This window comes from Callionymus lyra, chromosome 11, assembly GCF_982586985.1.
Source record: "Callionymus lyra chromosome 11, fCalLyr1.hap1.1, whole genome shotgun sequence".
NCBI lineage: Eukaryota > Metazoa > Chordata > Actinopteri > Syngnathiformes > Callionymidae > Callionymus > Callionymus lyra.
In genome coordinates this window covers 24,457,016-24,480,510 of record NC_141828.1, presented here as the reverse complement: position 1 = coordinate 24,480,510, position 23,495 = coordinate 24,457,016, and the positions used below count along the sequence as shown (strand labels likewise).

At 36.8% G+C, this 23,495-nt stretch overlaps 1 protein-coding gene across 2 annotated transcripts; it reads left to right on the top strand.

Annotated features, from left to right (window-relative positions):
• The first annotated feature begins 14,816 nt into the window (after positions 1-14,816).
• On the top strand, positions 14,817-23,419 carry LOC148069688 (monocarboxylate transporter 9-like). Of its 2 annotated transcripts, none has more exons than XM_087803143.1 (6): positions 14,817-15,059; positions 15,496-15,730; positions 17,638-17,781; positions 19,283-19,378; positions 20,478-21,356; positions 22,306-23,419. In XM_087803143.1, exons 2-6 carry the CDS (start codon positions 15,538-15,540, stop codon positions 22,482-22,484), a joined length of 1,491 nt encoding a protein of 496 aa, XP_087659269.1. In that variant the 5' UTR covers positions 14,817-15,059; positions 15,496-15,537; the 3' UTR covers positions 22,485-23,419. The 2 variants fall into 2 exon arrangements, with proteins under 2 accessions (XP_087659269.1, XP_087659270.1); XM_087803144.1 differs by lacking the exon at positions 14,817-15,059 and adding an exon at positions 15,370-15,423.
• The last annotated feature ends 76 nt before the right edge of the window (positions 23,420-23,495 follow it).

The following is a 23,495-nucleotide window of genomic DNA, read 5'->3' as shown; positions in this document are numbered from 1 at the left end:
ATTTACCTCTTCAAAACTCAGACGTTAAAATTGTATTTATTTATTTTTTTACCTCTTCAAAAATCAGACGTTAAAATTGTATTACCTCTGCAAAACTACAACATTAAAAGTTATTTTTGTTTGTTTTTTCCTCTTCAAAACTCCAACAATATACAGTATATTTTTTTTCACCTCTTCAAAACACAGATGTTACATTTTTTGATTTTATCTTCTCAAAACTCCAAGGTTAAAATAATTTTTCTTTTTTTTTTTTTTTTTTCTTTTATTTTACCTCTTCAAAACTCCTATATTAATATATATATATATATATATATATATATATATATATAAAAGATTTATTTTTTTTACCTCTTCAAAACTACAACTTTAAAATATAAAGATTTTTTACCTCTTCAAAACTCCAACATTATATATATATATATATATATATATATACAGTATATATATATATTTATCTCTTCAATACTATAATAATAAAAAAAAAAAAATGTTTTACCTCTTCAAAACTCAGTCATTAAAATATTATATTATTTTATATATATATATTTATATATATATATATATATATATATATATATATATATATATATATATATATATATATATATATATATTATTTATCTATTTTTACATCTTCAAAACTCCAACATTAAAAGTGTTTTTGTGACCCTGGTCTGGAAAAGCGCTATATAAATAAAAATTACTTACTTACTTACTTTTCCTTTTTTACATCTTCAAAACTCCAACATTCAAATTTAAATATTTTTTACCTCTTCAAAACTCCAACATTAATTTTTTTTATTTTTTTTACCTCTTCAAAACTCAGACGTTATTATTATTTTTTTTTACCTCTTCAAGACTTCAACATTAAAAGTTTTTTTGGTTTGTTTTTTCCTCTTCAAAACTCCTTTGATCGGCTGCTTGAACCTGATTTCTTGCAATAATAGCCAAAAACAGTTGTTTTAACGACTACTTGTCCAGATATTATGCTCATATCACTAAAGATATGTCTAAAGCAGTGGTTCTTAACCTGGGTTCGATCGAACCCTAGGGGTTCGGTGAGTTGGTCTCAGGGGTTCGGCACAGCCTCCGCTCTGCTTGGCCAATCAGTGCTGAGGGGAATTTAGTGCAACTGTCGTGGTAGTACGTCGTGTTATTCCTTTGTTAATATTTTAATCCATACTAACTCTGTTGGGCAAAAGAAGAAAGTGGTCGGACAAATATGTACAACATGGAATCACATGTATCACGGAACGTGATACATGTGATTCCATGTTGTACATGATTTTCAAAGCCAAGTTGCGCAACTCTAGTCTCGCACTGGCAAAACTAAAAGAACACTTCTTGATGCTGCATGGAGACGGGGAATACAATAAATCATATTTTATTTTTCATTAAAGAGGGGTTCGGTGAATGTGCATATGAAACTGGTGGGGTTCGGTACCTCCAAAAAGGTTAAGAATCACTGGTCTAAAGCATCACGGATGTATGATAGTGATGCTCTTTTCAACATCAGAGAGTCGATGGAAGACTTCACTCGCGACAGTTACCAATGTCCCGTGAAACAGTTTCAGCCGATACTGCAGACAGTTTTTCTGCTCTGTTTGACCCTCTTTCCTTTAATGACTGCCCAAATGTGGACAGTTTGATTCACTGTTTCACTACTCATTGTGTTGAAATACTGGATCAAGTGGCACCTGTTAAATGAAAAAACGGTGCCCTTGGACAAATGAAGATCTCCTGAGTCTGAAGAGACTTTGTCGAAAGACTAAGCGTCTCTGGAAGTCCACTAAACTTGAGGTGCACAGACTTCACCTCAGGGATCTGATGTCTTCTTACAATGAGATGGTAGAAACTGCTAGATCTGATTACACCAGAAAACTGGTAGCAGAAAATAAGAAAAACCCCAAAGTGTTGTTTGACACGATTAATTCTCTCATGTCTCCTGCTCCTCAAATCACGCCTGTCTGTGAAGCTGACAGCAATGCATTGTTGAGATTTTTCATTGACAAAATTAAATTGATCAAAGAGAAAATCTCTCCCCCTTTGTTTGGAACCCCTACTGTCTCTGAGCCTCTCTCCTCCTATTGGTCTTCCTTCAGTGCTGTATCTCTGGGTGATATTTCGGCACTAGTGAACAAGATGAAACCCTCCTGTTGCTCAGATGACGTCCTTCCTTGTAGGCTTTTTATCAAAGTATTTGATGTAATTGCTCCCTGGGTTACCAATATGGTGAACCTCTCCCTTTCCACAGGGGTTTTTCCCAATGCATTTAAACATGCCATTGTAGAGCCTCTACTCAAAAAGCTAGGCTTAGACCCAACTGACCTCAGTAATTTCAGGCCTATTTCTAAGCTCCCTTTCTTGTCCAAGATCTTGGAGAAGGTGGTGTCTGAGCAGCTGTCTTTGTTCCTGGATCAGAGCGACATCCATGAGAAGTTTCAGTCTGGCTCCCGTAAACATGACTCTACGGAGACAGCTTTATTGAAAGTGTCCAGTGACATCATCATGTCGGCTGACTCGGGTAAATGCACTGTTCTGGTTCTCTTGGATCTGTCCTCAGCTTTTGACACAGTTGATCACCAGATCCTGCTGAAAAGACTGAGGTATGAAGTGGGACTGTCTGGGTCTGTGTTACAATGGTTCTCATCATACCTTTCTGGGCGCAGTTTTAGTGTATCTGCCAATCAAATGAAGTCTGAACCGGCAGATCTGTTGTGTGGAGTCCCTCAAGTATCTGTTCTGGGTCCTTTATTGTTTTTGCTGTACTTGATTCCCCTCGGTAAAATCATTCAGAGATTTCCTGATGTTTCTTATCACATTTTTGCTGATGACATCCAGCTCTACTGCTCTTTTGATCCAACTGAACCCCAGAGGCTGAACAGCTTAGTCAATTGTTTGCTAGAAATCAAACAATCAAACAATGGCTGAGTGAAAACACTTTGCAGCTAAATGTGGACAAAACTGAAACTCTGGTGATTGCTCCTGATGTTAAGATTCCAGGGTTGAGTCAGTACTTGGGTGACTTAGGTCAGTCTGTCAAACTGAGCCTGAGAAACCTGGGTGTTGTATTTGATAAAGACATGTCTCTTGTTCGACACTGCAGAAAACTGACCAGAAACTGTTTCCTTCAACTGAGAAAAATCTCTAAACTTGGGAAAATGTTGTCACAGCATGATCTGGATCTTATAATGCATGCGTTTGTGTCTTCTCGCCTGGACTATTGCAACAGTTTAACAAGAAGGATCTGTCTCGCCTGCAGTTGATTCAGAACTCTGCAGCGAGAATTCTGACCCGCTCTAGAAGAAGAACTCACATTTCTCCGATCCTTAAAACTCTTCACTGGCTTCCAGTTTCTTTCAGGATCAACTTTAAAATTCTGGTTCTTACTTTCAGATCTATTCATGGTCAGGCTCCTCCTAACATCACTGATCTGATCCAGCCTTACACCCCAACTCGGGCTCTGAGGTCTGTGGATCAGAATCTACTGATGGTTCCTCGCACACGGTTCAGGACCAGAGGAGAGAAATCCTTCCAGGCTGTTGCTCCTAAGCTTTGGAACGATCGTCCTCTCTCTCTGCGCTTGATGGATCTACTGACTCCTTCAAGAAACATCTTAAGACGTTTCTATTTGTTCAGGCTTTTCCTTGATTTTCTGGAACTCCTGTTGTGTTATCAGTTTTTATCTTGCCCTTTAAAGTATTTACTTTATTGAATATTGTTTTGATTGTTTAAGCGTTTTGTGACCCTGGTCTGGAAAAGCGCTATACAAATAAAAATGACTTACTTACTTCTACATCAACTTTTACTTTTATTACAACTACTTCTTCTGCTACTACTACTGCTACTACTACTGCTACTTCTACTTCTGCTTCTGCTTCAGCTTCTGGTTCTGCTTCTGCTTCTGCTTCTGCTTCTGCTTCTACTTCTACTTCTACTTCTACTTCTACTTCTACTTCTACTTCTACTTCTACTTCTACTTCTACTTCTACTTCTACTTCTACTTCTACTTCTACTTCTACTTCTGCTTCTACTTCTGCTTCTACTTCCGGGCTGCAGTTCCACTGCAGGAAATGCAACTTCTTGGGTTTTATGATGACTATGAGACACTGTTGGAGAAAAACTGACGAATAATTAGATAAGAAAAGCAAATAAAAAAGGTTTAACTAAAGAACAGAACAAATCCCTGATTGTTTTCTAAGTAACAGCTTAAATGATTTGATGAATGACCAGACTACAATTTAAGGAAATAACAAAAGTCAATATGATAAATGATTCTACTCTGCCCTCTAGGGGCGGAAATGTGCCAGCAGACATTTTATGAGGAAAGGATTTTTTTTTCAAAGATTAACTCTGCTTTTGATAATAATATGTTTGGAATTTACTACAAACATCAAAAACTGCCATCCATGGAACTTCCGGCTCTGTCAGACCACAATGTGAGTCTTGCGTGTGAAATTTCTCATCAAATATAAGATTTAGAATGGCTCAAGTTTTACAAAAAAGGGCACGACTTAATCTCCTTGTTGTACGTGATGTACTAGTATGTAAAAATCTGAAGTTAATAATGTTTTGTATTCATTTTAATGGAAGATCCGGGATAAATGACCGTGTCCTTTTGTTTCCTGAGGGATAGTTTATGTTTCCCCCGAAGAGACAACAGTAAATCTAAGAAAAATATGGCATTTTCGATTTTCGCCACTAGATAACGCAGTTATTACAAACATGGTTCTTCTTATACAAGTCAGTTGATACCAATATACAGTGTAGTATGTGTATCTGTACTTACTTAATGTAGAGTAGTACTTTACATTACACGTGTTTAAGCGTGTGTCTTCCTTATTTATTATGTATTAAATACGATTTAAATTTCATTAAAATGTGAAATATTGGAATTTGCTTGGGGGTCTTCTGCCCCCTTAACTTGACCTGACTAACCCCCCCTTAAGCTCTTTACTGAGAGGTAGAGGTTTTAAAGTTTGTATTTTAACTGTGTATTGGTTTTGATTGTTAAAGCGCTTCGTGACCGTGGTCTAGAAAGCACATTACAAATAACTACATACTTACTTACATACACACATGTAAAGACACACACACATACAGAAAAACACACATTTAGACACACACAAACACCAGACACACACACATTTAAAACACACAACCAGACACACATAGGGACACACACACAATAAGTCACACATCAACACACATGTATATACAAATGCACAAATTACAAAAATACCCTACCTTCTTTAACACCCTAGAGACACACACAAACAAATACAAAATGTACAGATACACACAATGCAGACACACACACAAACATACACACATACAGACACGCACACATACAGACACACAAACATAAAGACACATACATTTGTAGATGAATTTTAAACTAATAACTGGTTCATATAATCATTGATCATAAGATAATAAAACATAATGAGTCATGTTGACCTGTAAAAACAAAGGGTTCTTATCAAAGTGTTGCTTGTTTGTCCAGAAAGTATCTGAGACTAAGTGTTGATCGTTTGAACGCGACTATTGGGACCAGTTATGTAATGTTAGAGCAGCAGAACTGAGCTGGGTTGTGACTGAAATATAATGGAAGGAATATTATCAAATTATATTTATAACTCTAGTTCAGAGGTTTTGATTTTTGAAGATAAAATAATTGTTAATCTAGTAAATTATTACTATATATTTTTGATGACAACCTTTTCTTAAATGAAAGATCTAATCTTGTTTCCATTTTCCTTTTAATCAATCTCTCCACAGGTTTTTGATAGGTGTCCAGTCCAAAGTTTTGATTTTGTTTTTTAGGGTCAGTTTTGGAATGGCAGGTCACCAGAGTTATAAAAACAATAAAAACATAATCATTCTTATCACAGTTGTATGTTTGATCCTTCATAACAGAATCATTAAAATCTCTATCAAGTATATTCACTTCCACAGAAAGTAATAATTGTGTCAAAGGTCTGAATAGATTATTTTATTGTAGAGGTTATTTATTTCAAATGTAAGTTTAAACTTAGAATTAAGTAGAAAATAACATAATAGTTGATCAGATGTGTTCCACTTGTCACAAACATTTGCTCAGTTAAGTATCAAATCAATTGCGTGATCAGGTGGGACTTTATTTCTCACAGCGTTCGATGATCCACCACCAAAGACTGCTGACACCTGGAAGATCATGAACGCCATAAAGATTTGATGGTTATGTAACACATTGATAAGTTGATTATAACCCTGAGAGGAAACAGACACATCATCTGCTGATTAGTGATTGTTATTCAGGCCAGTTTGATGACAACGAATGTTCCTCTTCTTTATCGACGGCTCAATTAATCTGTCCTGTTTTCAAAGACTTGGAAGTTAATACTTAACAGTTTGGAGCTGATGGAGGAAACTTGGCATCTTATATTCTTATCTTATATATAAGACTGACATATGCATAGGTCACTTTATCGACATTAATATTAATATACTAACAGTACCTGGTAAGCCATATGAGTTTGTCACATGATGCAGGTCCAGAGAAATACAATTTTTACAAATAACCATAAATATCGTCATCCAAGGATCAATAAATAAAAATGTGTGTACTCGCACACAAACACACACATAAAGACAAACACACATGTATATAGATATAAACATTTATAATTCACATATAGAATATGGAAGTACATCAATGCCATCAGAATATTGAAAGGTTGAATTTTCTTTTTTCAAATAATCAAAAGTTGAAATAAATTACATTTTTCAATATTTCTTTTAGATTTTAATTCCAATTATTCAATATTTGTCATATTTTAATTTCAATGATTCAATATTTGTCATATTTTAATTTCAATGATTCAATATTTGTTATATTTTAATTTCGATTATTTCATTTTTGTAATATTATAATTAAATTCAATATAAAAAATGTCAAATACAAAGAAAATAAATACAAAGCTTTTTAAATTGAACACTGTCATCAGTGAGCAGAGAAGCAGATGGAGCACAAATGCTCCTTCCCAGGTGCAACACTAATAGACTCAGGGACTCATTCATTCCTCGGGCCATTAGATTGTATAATTCTGAGTTTGGGGGCAGGAGTGGAGCGAAAAGATGATGATAATCTAAGTCAATATTTGTATCCTTTGTCTTTGTTATCTTTTCTTTGATCTTGTTCTTCAACTTTAGATTGTGTCATCTTGCACTTTCTTATTATAGAAAATTTTTCTTGTTCTTGTTCTGTATTGCTGTGTGCTGGCTGGAAAAACAATTTCCCGAAGGAGAGAGGGATCAATAAAGTTCTAAAATCTATCTATCTATCTATCTATACACATACATATACATACAGATACACACACATATAAACACACATATACATACAGACACACATGTTTGTGGTGCGTTTAATGTCAGTTATGCTTCCAGAAATATTTTTAATTGTGTTTAATAAAATGTTGTCATTATGGCTCTTACTCGTCACTCATCAAACTGAACCAGCAGATTATCAGTAAAAAAAATGTACAAAGACAAATACAAAGTGTGTATTGTGTCCATGAGACATTTGTATCCAGGTCGGACTGCAAGAAAAACTGTTTTGTATCATTTCGGTTCCTTTTATTGTTAGTGTGTGAAATGTGTCTTTTATCGCGAGAAAAGTTTACTCATTAAATAAATGAGTGAATGAGAGGAAAACTAACTCTATTTCATTGACTTTTACTGTTTTGTCTGAAAAGTCCACAGTGCAAAAACAGATACCATCTCAAAACGACAATAAAAGAGAAGGATGAGATTCGTTTTTTACTTGCTTTGGAAGTAAAAAGATACATGACAAGAAAAAAGGCATTAAGAACATTTGTAGTCTTTCTTTTGAGCCATTTATTTTTTATTGGTTGTCATCATATCATAATTACATTATCATAATGACAACCAATAAAAAATAAACATCTAATGACATTATGTTACAGGATGTGAAACAGATCAATGTTGTGTACTGAGGCGTTCAAAACTTGCTCAGTCATTTTTCTTCTTCTCACATGTATTTCTCAAGGTTTCTCTCATCCTCATGAAAAAATAAATGACATAACACGTCTAAACTCTTTATACTATGTGTCATGGTCCTCTTCCTGAGAGTTTTATTTTTGTCACTTCCTGTTCCCTTCTCCTGCCCTGTGTTTCTGTCGACAGTCAGGGGCACGTACGGTTCAAACATCCGGGCCGGGGTGGTGCAGGTTTTTGTTCCAACCAATCAAGAGGACTCCTTTTAACCCATTCAGGATTCTTAGGAGTTTATTCAGTTGACTGTCAGTCTCATAGACATATATACATAGACGCCGCAACGACTGTAGACGGATGTGTATAAAGCGCTGCCATCTTGGTACAGTGTCCTCAGAGGAAGCGACCCATTAACAACTACAGGGAAAGGGGTACTCCTCAATCTTAAAATACAATTATTCGCTGAATCCTGGACCGATTTTCAAACGGTTTGGTCTGTATTTGTTTCATCTATCAAATTCATCATGGTCAGTCTGGTGTTGCTTGTTTCAGCTGAAAGACATTGATTTTATATTTTTATCTTAAATATCTCTAAGTTTTTCTTCCTTTACCAAACTCTTACATTCTTTCAACAGCAGTTTTACTCTTATTGTTAGTCTCTCTATTAATGTTGACCTTGATGATCTCTTTTTCTTATCTTATCTAAAATACTGGCATCTTAATAGGTCACCATATCAACATGGACTTTAATATATTTTAATTTTGATCAAACCATGTGGCGGCCACAAAAGCTGCCAAACGCCACCTTCTAAATTTTTAGTTTTTCAGGAGCAATATTTATTTTTTTCACATTTAAAAAGTTTCAAACCTCTCAATTTTATCAGTTGTTTTTAAAAAAAAAAAAAGCATACTTGACCCAGAGATGACACCAGAGTTTAATAATAAAGAATGTCATAGTTATATGTCATCATCGTATTGAAGTAAATGTGTGCCAAAGTACTTAAAATATGATTTAATTTTTCTTTTTAAAGATCAGGGGAAGGCGTGAGCCAGGGCAACCAACATGTTTGATGCTGCTTCAATGAGTCTCTTTACTTCATTTGCATTCGTAACATTGGATATTAGATAGTACTCGACACGTTGCACATCAACTTTCTTACACTGAATTTTTGATGGCACACATTTACTTCCATGACATAGGACCACTTCTCGTTGTCACATTCGATTCTTGCATTTCTTGCATTTCTCCATAGTTTTTGGATAATTTCTGCTTGAATTTCGTTGGCAGACGTCATCCATTAAAATGGGTCTGCTACAGAAGACGCTGCTCTTCTTTATAAACCATGAAGAGAGAGTGATCACTCAGACACAGATACTTAAATAGGTCATTGTCACACCTCAAGGAACCTCAAAGGGAACTACCAGCACTATTTTTTATTTTTTATCATTAACGGCGATGCACCCATGCACCTTCATTTGACCGTAACCCTTTTGAGAACCTTTAGAGCATCCTCAAGCAAAAGATATATGATGGGGGAGGCAGGTACAGTCAAAACAGCAGCTCTGGGATGATATTCCGACACCCTGAAGAAAAATAAGGGTAAAACCTCTGTAAAAACTCACAAGTTTGATGGATGCAAGATTTTATAGATGATCTTGAAGAAGGAGCTTCATGTTAAATTACAACTTGGCCTGTTGCTATTGATTTTGATAAATTCAAATCCAACAACGACAACTTTAAAATCTGTAAAATGTTTTGAAACTCATTTGCGCTTGTTTCTACACGTTTGTTGTCCAGATCAAATATTTAAATTCATTAAAAAAAAATCATTAATTATTTGTTGATATGCCATTTTATGCATTTTACTTCCATGTGTTGTATTTCATCAATTAAATTGTATTTAATTTATATGATTTTGTTTTCTTTTTCTATAATGTCACCATAAAAAGAAAATCCTTTGGTGTGTTTAAAAACTGGAAAATACTTTTTTTTTTTATTTGGAACAGTGTATATTTGCATTTTTTATTTAAAAAATATATTAATATAGTTGGGAGGTTTTGTTTAATAAATATGAATTTTACTCCAGTTTTAGCCTTAAAAATAGAAAAAGGTAATTTACTCAGATTATTTAAGAAAATTAGAGAATAATTTTTATATATTTGCAAAATATTTCTAAATAAATGGTACTACAAAAGAAAACCTCCACTATCTTGTCATTTTCTTCCAACTTACCATCTTTGGTGATAGTTGACAATACTTTGGTCCAACAAAATACTGCGAACAAAGTACTGTAAGAATGACTCAAGGTGAATGTGACCGATTCCCTAAAAGTCGTATTGGTTTGTGTTTATTATTATGGTCGTCCAGGGTTATTGAATTTACTGAGGCTGACCGAACTGTTACACAACCTGTCATGTGACCTCGATGGTGCTTGATCTCACGCCCGTGTTTTATTTTCATATTGCAGGTTTGTTCCTGGTTCAGACCAGTTGTAGCCGGATCAAGACTTGTGTTTTCCATGCCATATAATATGAGCCATTGAGGGAGAGTTTTGCCCCGCTGACGTTTGAGGAAGATCGTCGGTCTCTTCATCCGAGCGTAATCCAAACACCTCCCTCTGCAAGTGTATGTTCTTCCCCAGGCAACCTGAACTAATCCAAGCAGGAATCTGTACCGGCGGCTCGGAGCTGCCTCGCCGGGTGTTTCTGACCTTGACCTTTTTCAGCTTTATAACCCAGGGCGGTGCGGCGTCTGGCACCGTCAGTGACTCTTATGGAGAAGAGTCAACAAGGTGGAACATCTCGGGTCGTTGTGAGCCGAGAAAAAACATGGACTGGTAGAACTGGACTCTTTACGTGAGGGCAGCTGAAAAGAAACCAGTCGTGTCTAAAACCAATAATCTGTTTTTAGAGCCACAGTTTTATATTTAATTAGTGAGAAAAGCTGAATGTTACTAAAAGTGTTGTTTATTGCACAGTAGTTCCTTCTTTTTATTATACTTCCTCCACACAAAAACATACAGTATATGGACTATCTCCCTATAACTGTCTAAATACGTTTGTCTATAAAACTAATTCTTTGTGTTTTTCCGCCTTCAACTAAACACTCCTTTAACATCTGTTGAATTATTGTATAATTGTTGCCATCAATAATGTCCTATCTAATCTTCCGTCCGTCAGTCTGTCAGTCTGTCTATCTAGTCCATTTCATGAACTCTCAAAATTTTTCAGAAAAAAGCATCAGAACTGTTAAAGTTTAGAGGTAAATTAAACCTTATACAAAAAAGTCCAATGTAGAATTGGCATTAAACCTATTGGTTGTGAGTGTGTTTTTTTTTCACTGTAATGTTACGTTTTAGCTTGATGCTATTCCTTGCTAGCTAAATGCTATATATGCCAGCTTAGATAGTTGATAAAACTGTTAGCTGCCAATGAAACACGTCATGTATTTTCTTATGGACTTTCAATGAGCTGATCATTAATGATGGAACCATATGTAGAATCTATACAGTGCTTAGATGTATTTATTGCAGGAGTCCAGTATCCTCACCAGCATGTGATCTCTATATGTGACACTATTCAGCTGGAACTGGTCTGTAGTTTAACTCAAGCACAATTATCTGGACAGCTTCTTTTTAGAGAAAGGGGATTATAAAGCTTAAATCTTATTAGTAAGACCTTCTTGGCAGAGCAACAGGTTTCTGGGCAAAAGAATCAAACTTTTAATAACGCTGAGTGAGAAAAGCAGTGACCCTTAACCCCAGTCGTCCACCCCCGACTTGTTCCCATCCTGCTTCCATTCCTTTTGTCTTTAAAACCCCCGACTCTTCTGCTTCATGACTTGTCAGCTACTGACTAGAAGAATTGACGACGACCTCAACAAAGGTTTTTCCTTGTCACATTTTTGCTGATGACATCCAGCTCTACTGCTCTTTTGATCCAACTGAGCCCCGGAGACAGCTTGGTCAATTGTTTGCTAGAAATCAAAAAATGTCTGAGTGTTATTACTTTGTAAATTACTTTGCAGCTAAATGTGGACGAAACCGAAACGTTGGTTATTGCTCCTGATGATAAGGTTCCAGGGTTGAGTCAGTACTTGGGTGACTTAGGTCAGTCTGTCAAACTGAGCGGTGTTGTGTTTGACAAAGACATGTCTCTAGTTCAACACTGCAGAAAACTGACCAGAAACTGTTTCCTTCAACTGAGAAAAATCTCTAAACTTAGGAAAATGTTGTCACAGCATGATCTGGATCTTATAATCCATGCGTTTGTGTCTTCTTGCCTGGACTATTGAAACAGTTTGTTTTCATGTCTTAACAAGAAGGATCTGTCTCATCTGCAGTTGATACAGAACTCTGCAGCGAGAATTCTGACTTGCTCTAGTAGAAGAACTCACATTTCTCCGATCCTTAAAACTCTTCACTGGCTTCCAGTTTCTTTCAGGATCAACTTTAAAATTCTGGTTCTTACTTTCAGAGCTATTCATGGTCAGGCTCCTCCTTACATCACTGATCTGATCCAGACTTACACCCCAGCTTGGGCTCTGAGGTCTGTGGATCAGAATCGACTGATGGTTCCTCGCACACGGTTCAGGACCAGAGGAGAGAAATCCTTCCAGGCTGTTGCTCATAAGATTTGAATGATCTTCCTCTCTCTTTGCGCTTGATGGATCTACTGACTCCTTTAAGAAACATCTTAAAACATTTTTATTTGTTCAGGCTTTTCCTTGATTTTCTGGAACTCCTGTGTTGTTGTCTGTGTTATCTTGACCTTTAAAGTATATATTTTATTGAGTATTGTTTTGATTGTTTAAGCGCTTTGTGACCCTGGTCTGGAAAAGAGCTATACAAATATAAATTACTTACTTACTTACAAATGCCACCAGCACACAGTAACTCTACCGATCACTTCACCAGACAAATCAGTTATTTTTGTTGACACCCACAATCACTTATCTTAAACTCTTTAATTCTATGTTAAATATAGACATGAACATATTAACATGAACATTAATCCGCTTTGATTTATTTTAACCAACCATCCTACGGGCCGCATGAAATCACTCGACAGGCCGTATTTGGTGGTTTATGTTAACAAACTGTCTTTCTTGTGCTTGTTAAAAATACACAGATATATTCTACCTGATATTCCTGACCAGCAGGCGGGTCATGCTCCCTGCTGGGGGGAATTTGGTTTCTATTAAACCAGCTCAAACTGGACCGGTGGGGACAATACAACTGCTCCTGGAGAGAGCCTGTTCCGACCTCTGACCCCTCACCCTTTACAAATGGACCACGACTCGCCTGCTGGAACAGTAACAACAAGAAAAGGATTGTTCGGGAGGAGAGAAAAAGACTCTATTCTTCTTGTATCTGATTCTTTAAAAAAAACACATTAAATTTAAGTCTTTTATTTTTTATTTTTTATACATAACTTTCAACAATCAACCACCTAATATTCAATTAATGTATTTAAAAAAAATCAAATAATTGAACATGGGGGGGAAGAATATGTCAAACTTCAAATTGATAAGTACAGACGAATGGGCAGAAATTGATAAAAAATGAAGTGAAGTGAAAAATAAATTGTATTTTTTTTATTGACATCTGTGTGACCCCTCAATTAAAAAAAGAATTTCTGGAAATTAAAAACACAAGATTGTTTAAATCCCAATATTGACATTATATTATAATTTATTTGTATAAATACATTGCAGCGTTGCTGGGAAAATAAGGGTTAATAGTGTTGATTATATGAAATAATTCTAGTGATAATAGAAATATTTACTAAAAACAGAGATATTAATTATTGGAACTTGAATTTGAAAAGTTGAGACTAAGAACACTGTATCCAAAAAAAACAGAATATCGGAAAATAAATATATACGATTAATAGAAAACCAATATTAATAATAATAATAATAATAATAATAATCTCTATTTATATAGCGCCTTTCTAGACCATTATACACCATATATGTTCCTATTAATTTAGATAAAGTATTGTTGGTTAAAATAAAGATATAACGTAAAAAAAAACAAAAAAAACCCAAAGTTGTTAATTAAAATGGAAATAAATAATAATAAATGTAAAGAAATGTGTTTGATTTGTGTGCCCTCCAAGTAAAAAACAAAACAATTCTACATGTGAGGAAATTAATTCACAAGATTAGTCAAATCCCAATATTGACAATATGTATTTATTTATTCAGCTTCAGATAAAGTCTTTACAGTGTTTGTGGTTAAATAAAGATAAAACAGTGTTGGTAATGGCAAATAAAATAAAACAGTCACAAATGTATACACATATAATAATAGATCAATGAATATAAAAATACAGAAATAATGAATCACAATGATTTTATTAAATCTAAATGAAAGGGATTGAATAATGTATATTTATTAGGTACAGATGGTTGTGAACAAAAATATTCCTTGTTATGTATTTACATTTGTTAGACCTCACCGAAAAAAAAAAGAATTCTATATGTAAGAAAATTAATTCACAAGATTCATGAAATCCCAATATTGTCAATATTTGTATTTATTCATTCAGCTTTAGTCTTGAATCGTCGGAATGTAAGGATACATATATATGTTTATGATTATATGAAAAATAAATGTTCGTTTATGGGAAACATAATTTACTGATCATAGTGATATATTAGATGAAAACAATGACAGATATAAATGGTTGATCGCGTTCACATGTCATTTCTTTATTTACAAAATGCATCATGAAACGTGGTCTTCGACGAGCGTGTCTCAGTGCGTGTGCGCGTCGCGCTCCAGGCGCGCACACGGACGCTCCCCTTCCTCCAGCAGCTGCGCTCCTGCTGCTCCTGGACCAGCAGAAACAGCTTTGAACCGGTTTCGTCGCCCGTTATTTAGCGGTGCCGAGCTGCCAGCGCTGGTATTGTTGACGCGAGAGAAGAGCCGCAGACACGCCAGTCTCGCTCCGTCGCTGACATCCACCCGAGCGGGTCACGAGCCGAGGCTTCATCCTGGATGGAAAGTTGCTGCGACGCCCCATCCACGCAGGCGCCTGTGGAGCGGACTGAGGTGAGCGCCTTTCCATCCATCCCTCTGTTAAAGATGATTCCTGACCACCATTAGAAGTTTTATTTCCCGACGAGCCTCAAGGGTTAATTCTGCTGCAGTGCGAGATGCAGTCACACATGCGCACTCACGATCCAGACAAACTTCTATGCTCAGAGATAAGCTGTAGGTGGAGGGGTGAGGGATGAACAAGGGGGGACAGGAAGGGGGGACTTCACTTTCCCCTCCTCCAAGGTGTGGTTTTTTTTATGGTGGGGAACAAAAAGGCCAGTTGGTCCGAGGGGTTAGTGCTTCTTCAGGGCTTCGCTCGGGTCACCTGCCTGCTCAGCCAGGCCCCGGAGAAACCTTCACCAACTTGGAAAAAAAGGTCAAGGAAGCCTCTACGCTGATGACACTCTGCTGAACTTTGCAACTCATGCTGTTCTTTTGTGACCCGCAGGGATTCATCCAGTGTCCGTAGAAGATCCTCAGCAGCGCCAGCATGACCACCAAAGCTCTGGACGGAGGATGGGGATGGGTCATCGTCGGGGTGTCTTTTATGGCCCAGCTGCTGGCTTACGGGTCCCCTCAGTCCATGGGGGTCCTCTACCCCGAGTGGCTGGACGCCTTCCAGGAAAGCAAGGGCATGACCGCCTGGGTGGGCTCCCTCGTGGCCGGAGTGGGCCTCATCGCCAGTGAGTACCTGAACCTTCTGCCCTCTGAGCTGAACCCTTGTGTGTTGGTGGGAGCTGTCAATCAAACATCTAGAAATCCAAATCCTGCCTCATTGTGAGTTTTTTAGAAAATTGCAATTTTAATGTTGAGGACCTTATTATCACTTAAGTGTGTTTTAAAATGTTTAAAATATGAATTGTTGTTTTTTAAAATACTTAATAATAATTATATATACATCTACATTTGTATTAGTTTATTTTATTTATTTATCATGGCACTATTCAAACAATTTCCTTTCATTGTCAAAATGAAATATTTAGTATTTACTATTATCTTTATACCATTTTATTTTCTTTCTATTTTAAACCTTTTTTATTATTGGCTTTGTCATGAAAGTATGTCAAATAAATGAATGATAACTACTGTATTGTATATTATATTTAAATATAGCAGGCAATATTTATTTGCTTTGTTATAATTGTATTTACAAATGATTTTATACTTTGTATGTGTAATATATTGTAATATGTATCATCATATTTTACATTCATAATTTATGTAATTGATATAAATATTGGCCTTTTTATTGGTATTAGAATACAAGGAAACAATCATATACATTGTTATGATCCCTGATATGTTATGTCGTAATGGTCGCTTCATCTGAATGTGAGTGTAAACTGTTACGTATTCAGACAGTCAACATGACATGAAGAGTCACACCTCTGATAGGAAAGTGCTGATGTGAACTGGATGTTTTTATGTCGGGCAGGAGGAAGTATTACACATAAACGCAATATTTGATTTTCAGAACATGATTCAACTTTACACCTCCGCCCTTCACCTGGATCAAAGTCTGACGCAATAAATCAACAAGATCTGATTACATAAAATCAGTACATGAATACAAACAAATGAAATATATCATAAGTTTATATTACAATCACGATATATAAGTTTGTATTGTATCTCTTGTAACTTATATAGAGTATAATATATATTCAATTGAAGTATATTATGACTAGTGATGAGGCTTGATCCACTAACTTAATGGTGTTGATTTCAAACTGAAATTACCATCTAGAGGCCTTTTTAAAATGTAGACGCTGTATCATGACACATCATCAACTGTTTCATGAGGTTTCATTAACCCGCCACTAGTCAAAGTATATATTTAGGAATTCAGACTGAACTCTAGAGAAGAAAGTATTTTCCTAGTGATGGTTTGGTGAAGCCTCATGAAACAGTTGATGAGGTATCATGATACCTTGTCTACTTTAAAATATTTGGCTCTGATCTACTTATTTACAGGCATATTTTTTAAACTTGGGGCCTTTCAAAATAAAAACATTGTATCATGATGTCTCATCAGCTGTTTCATGAGGCCTCATCAAAACATCGCTAAAAATTAACAATAAACCCCACAAAGTGGAAAATTTCATTCATTATTATTCGGACTCAAAACAAAATGCCTGTCCTGAGGTTGTTGGTTTAATCCGGAAAACACGGATAAGAGTCTTGTTTTGGGGTTAAGGGGCCAAGGTGTCCTTGGGCATTGGGCCAATTCTGTCAACAGGAAAAGTCACATGATGTCTGAGTCATACAACATCTCTAGGGTCTAGTTTAGATCTATAAATAAATAAAATGTGTGAATAAAATAAAACACTCATATATTAAATTGAGCATATTAATATTAATAATAAAGAGAGCAAATTATTTTTATTTTATTTAAAAAAAGACAAAAAGGGAAAAAAGCCACCACCATAACCCTGGTACTTGTGTGGTAACATGACTCCTGAGTCTACAGTTCCTAAATCTCAGACATAAGCAAGCATGGAAGGAGTCCAGGGACAAGCTGGCGAGACGATGACCTCGGGTCATTGAAGAGCAGTGTGGTCCCTTAACGTCTCATATTTGTGTGGCTCAGGTCCAGTCTGCAGTGCCTGCGTGGACAACTTCGGCGCTCGCCCGGTCACCATCTTCAGCGGCGTGATGGTGGCGGGCGGCCTCATGCTCAGTGCCTTCGCTCCCAACGTCCAGTTCCTCATCTTCTCCTACGGAATTGTGGTCGGTGAGTAACACGGAATCAATGTAGGGAAAAGTCTGGCTGCGGTCACATGACCCACCAAATCTTCTTAGTCCTGGACGTCTGGTTGCATAAGCGGTTAATGAATGACACGTCACGGCGAGGTGTAAGCTTCAGCACCTGAGTTTGCACCACTCAGAGATGTTGACACAGCATAATGGTTTCGGACCCGACATGGTCATGTGACCCATTATTTCCCCCCCAGCAGCCGCACCGGAGCGACCGCAGCCACCTGTCGGCGTACATTAGCTGACAGTTGGACCGTGGCTGATGCAGTCAGACCGTCTTTCTGCAGGACATGCATATTTGAAGATGATTATTTTTAGGCTGCCCTTCCTCGACGGAGCTCCTCCACCGGCACGTGCCACGTGTTTACGGCTCAGATGTTATTTTGGAGATGACCCCCCCCACGTGCTGTCAACAGCCTCCGACACGCTGAGAATCATGAAACACACAAGAAGTAACTGAGAGTAAAGAGAAGTTAGTTTTATGGTACAGTTAGGATTTAATAACACTGACTGGAGGTTTATGACACTCCGGTTCAAAATTATTGGAGCTGGAATGTGGCTTGAGGTAACCATTATGCTCCCGGATCAAAGTATTTATTAAAAAAAAGACGTAAGACTAGTTTACTTTTGGAAGTAGAGAAAATGCGCCACATAATAATGACAACAATGAGTGAAAACCTACAGCAAAAGCTTAAGTTAACATCCCAAAAAAAAACTTTGATCGAATAAGGTATGGTAAGGTAAAACTTTATTGATCCATCAGGAGGTCTCCTTTCGGGAAATAGTTTTTTTTCCAATAGTCAATACATACAGCAATTTTTTTTATAAAATATAAATCAAAATAAAATAAAATAAGAACAAGAACAAGGTGAAATAAAGAGAAAGAACAAGATGACACAATCTAAGTCTAATAAAAAATAATACATGAATAAATCCACGATTTAGAATTTTAGTGGTGAACAGCAAAAATGAAAATTAATATTTGTCTTCTGGAATAAAAAAAATACATATAATTGCAATTTAAGGGTCGTGTTGCATCATTTTGGAGTCCCTATTTTTTCCTTCATGTAACCAAGTCCTTGATAGCGACATCTTAAAGTTTCATTTGAATTCATTTCAATCTAGCAAGCTCAGTTGTATGCTAGCATCGCGGCCCCACAAACACTAAAATTAATTGAAATTAAACAGGATTTTAAATCCTAGCATGCTAAGCTAGCACAGTGGCCTCACAAATTATTTGTATCATTTAATCATTATTTAAATCCTAGCATACCAGACTAGTGACTTCACAAATGTGCTACTTTTGTGTCAAGCTGCCAAGCGTGTAGCAAGCTGTGGATCAGAAACTTGCAACAGATATGTTTTTTTTTAAAGATGTCTCTTTGGTGTAAAAACATCAGTGCAGAACAATGTTTTGATGTTTGTGTTGTTGTGGAGATGAAAAGCTTCTAATGGAACCCTCCTCTCTCTGCACACAGGTCTGGGCTGCGGTCTGGTCTACGCCGCCACCTTGACCATCACCTGTCAGTACTTTGACAAGAGACGCGGCCTCGCCCTCGGCATCGTCACCACAGGTACTGCTGCCCCGAGCTCTCTGGCTCACTTCTTTCATGTATGCCGGGACGCTTGAAGCTCAGGTAAACAAGCGAGAGGAAACGAGGCAGAGTAGACGTTTATAAGAAAGACACCTCCTCTGGATTTGACTTTTGAGAACACAAATTTGAAAGATTCAAACGAAAATAAGTTGGAAAAACAAAAATAAGGCGAAATTACGTGTTTTTGCGCCCTCTACTGACGCTTGATAAAAATACATCAAATACACCCTTAAAATGAAACATATATATACAGTATGTAAATGCAGTGGTTGGTAAAGTTTTATTTTTAAGGTTAAGCCTAAAAAAGCATTTTGCTCTAATGTCGGAATATGCAGGGTTCGTCAAACATATGACATCCTTTTGCAGTTAAAACACCTCAAACTTCTAACAGACTATAGAAACAGATTAAGGTTTTATAATTTATATTTAATTTTTGTTCGGCTTTCAGGTTTAGAATGTCAATCCTATCAGTTCCATCAGAATATTAAAATGTTGAATTAAAGATTTCAATTTAGATATTGGACTTTTTTATTGAAATGTTTAAAAATAATTAAAAAAAAAAATTCAATAATTTAATTCAGTAGTTTCTTCATTAAAAGTTTAATTTGTTTTAAATAAATTAAATATTATGGCACATTAATATGTGGGACTATAATAACAAGGTTTTTATATTGCATTTAAATGGCTATGAATTGAAAAACATTGCATTTTCAATTTCAAACTCTGATCTATGCATAAAAAAAAAACGTAATTTTGAAAATGTTAATTTATATTAAATTATTAATATTATTGACAAAAACCATTGAACTTTCAATATACAGATGATTTAAACATTTTAACATATTAAAAAAAACAATGATGGCACTGATAAACTTCTATAGGCTTAACCTAAAAAAACAAGAACAAAAATAAAACATTAGGTATAAAATCTCAATCTGTTTCTATACCTGTTGTCAAACGTGTTATTTTAACATGAATTGTCAAAACGATTGACCTGAGAAATGATGTAACCAGTATGTCTGTGGGCTCACAATACTGTCACGTGATTATTTGTGGTGAACAAAACTTTTGTCTGCAGGCACCAGCGTGGGGACCTTCATCTACGCGACGGCTCAGACCAAGCTGATCCTGCATTTCGGTCTGGGCGGCTGTCTGCTGATCGTCGGAGCCGTGGCGCTGAACCTCATCGCCTGCGCCAGCTTCATGAGGCCCCTCATCGTGCCCACCTACTACCTCAAACAGAGAGCGGCTCTTGAACGCACCACGGAGAAGCAGCTTTTCGAGAAGCCTCCGCCGGAGGACCTGAGGGTCACGCCCGGTTCCATGGTCACGACTCCAGACAAGACGTTGACCGTGAAGGAGCTGCTGATCAGTATCGACGGCAAAGACTTATCCCTTCAGACCGAGAAGAAGGCGGGGAACCTTCTGACCGGTCTGGGCATCATGAAGATTATTAAAAAGAAGAAGCAGGCATACTCGAGATATGTGCAATCCATCAGTGAGATCCTGCAGGACCAGGCCATGGTGGCGTTCTGCATCGCCATCTTCCTTTTCAGCCTGGGGGCATTCCCACCGACGCTATTGATCGAAGACGTGGCGATGAGTGAAGGACTCATTGAGGAGGTCAGCATTATTCCTTTGGTCTCCATCAGTGCCATCGCCACATGTGTGGGCAAACTGGTCCTGGGCATGCTGGTGGACATCAGGTGGATCAACAGCATCTACTTGTACGCCTTTACCATGTTTGCGGCCGCCATCTCGCTGCTCCTCATCCCCGTCACTAAGACCTACCTGGGCCTCCAGATCCTCTGTGTGGTCCTGGGGTTCTTCTCCGGGAACTGGACCCTCACCTCATACATCACCACTCAGATCGTGGGCTTGGATAAACTGACTCAAGCTCATGGAGTGCTCATGTTCTTTGGGGGGTTTGGGATCATGCTTGGACCTCCTGTTGTAGGTAGGTAGTTTTGGTTCCAGGTCTAATGTTAGCATCAGCTCATAGATGACATAAGTTGGCTGAAATGTTGTATCTAGACTAAAGGTGTCAAACTTAATTACACAAGGGACCAAAAATATTTTGCCAAATAAATATCAGGACAAAACAAACTGTATACTTTTCGTAACAGGAAGTATGAGTCCGATTGCGATTTTATATCGCAACATCCTGTAGATGACCGAGGACAAGAGGATACAGTGGACTGCAGCAGCTTTTAAAGCTGATGTTTGGACATATTTTGGTTTCAAAACAAAGCAGTTACGACTTTGTCAAGAGTTGTGTGGTCTGTAAATTCTACAACACCAGAGTCAAGTACTCGACAATACTACACATATATACTTGATCCTACAGTTAGGCCCTGTATGATGATTTGTATTGCCAGATTCTTGCCAATATATAAAATGAACAGATTTAATCCCAGCACCACTGTGGGAAAATGAAAGGAGACAACATTAAAACATCTACTGGTTTAACACCAAAGTTGGTTCCAGCATACTGGACCCATATCTATATTTTTCTGCTTTGGAACTGTTGTTAAAGTAAAAGAAGTTCACATTTCTAATGTTGAAACTTGAAATATTTTCTGAATTATTATTAATTTGAATAGAATTAAAATTAATTAAATTGTTTTTACACATAGAGTTTGTTATTCTTATTCCAATAATTCAAAGTTCAATATTTTTTAATTCATAGTCTCATAAATTCAGTATAAAATGTTTGTATAACAGTGCCACCAGATAATACCAATTTCATACTGAATTTTTAAAAGCTGTGAATTTAAAAAAAATTAAACTCTATGTATGAAAAAAATCAAGTTCAGACAAACCTTGAATTTGGAGACTAGATAGAGGATACATAACTTTTAAATCGACCACTGTCACTGACAGTCTCTCTCCTTGTGTCCCACCAGGGTGGTTCTTCGACTGGACGCAGTCATACGACCTGGCCTTCTACTTCAGCGGCTCCTTCGTGCTGCTGGGGGCGCTCATCCTCTCGCTCCTCTCACTTCCCTGCTGGTCCAGGAAGCACAGTGACAGACCCGGCGTGGACTACACCAGCAACTGTGACAAAGTCGCTTCAGTAGCATGAAAAACAAAACAAAAACTCCTCTCTCACTGCCGACTGCCGTCCTCTGACGTCTGGATCACTTTGCCAGGTGTGACTTACGAAACTTTATGAAATACAGGATTCTTTATTCGCCTGCGTTTCTCAGGGTTTCACCACACATCTTTCAATGAGTCCAGAGCTGGTGTTTATCGACTATTACTGCCTCATTTTACGAGGTCAATAATCTTGTTCGTGGACAGGCTAAGAACAGATGTTGGAGACTACCATGCAAATGCACAATCTGAAGAATACAGGGATGAACTACGAGAGCTTTTAAAAAATATATGTAACGTCCTTTTTTTTGTATCTGTAGACGTCACCACTATGTATCTTACCAAAGCATTAATGATAGTTATTGCCTGTCAACACAAATGCCTGTTTGAACAACGAAAAAGCCTTTTCCGTCCACATGTTTCGTCTCTTCTGAAGATACAGAAGCTGCTGTTTGGGATCATGTTTCGTTGACTTGCACTGAAGAGTTCATTTTCTAAAGAAAAAAGGCATGATGGTTCCCACTGTGGCATGTCTTTGTTGTTTTGTTGGGACCAGGCTGGTCCTTTTTCTCTTTTGTTTGTTTCTCTATAATGTTTGTATTTGTTTCGACTCACTTTTGTATTAGGACTAGTTTGTGCTCTTGACTTTTATATGCATTAAAAGCTGCAAATGTTGTTATTATTGTGATAATTGTAATGAACATATTTGCAATAGTATTTTCTAGAATCACTTGAACATTGTTTAATATACCACTTGAAATGTGTTTTTAAAGGTTCCAGATATGGATTCTGATTTTGTAACTGTGGTTAAATTTATTATTTTTTTGATGACTTTGTGCAGACAGAGTAGCCAATGACTAGTACTGACTTAGAAAAGACTGATTTTTAAGAAAGTATCATATTTATGTCTGTTTTTTCTGCTGTACTGCCCCTTTGAAGGTTCCAATAAATGTTTGGATTGTACATTTAAAGTTCAAGGTTCATATTGTTCATCATTTCA

Excerpts from the sequence above, each read along its gene's own strand:
- LOC148069688 (XM_087803143.1), top strand. The coding sequence starts at position 15,538 with ATGACCACCAAAGCTCTGGACGGAGGATGGGGATGGGTCATCGTCGGG. Across the intron at positions 19,379-20,477 it reads CCTCGGCATCGTCACCACAG|GCACCAGCGTGGGGACCTTC; the intron begins GTACTGCTGCCC and ends TTTTGTCTGCAG. Across the intron at positions 21,357-22,305 it reads GCTTGGACCTCCTGTTGTAG|GGTGGTTCTTCGACTGGACG; the intron begins GTAGGTAGTTTT and ends GTGTCCCACCAG.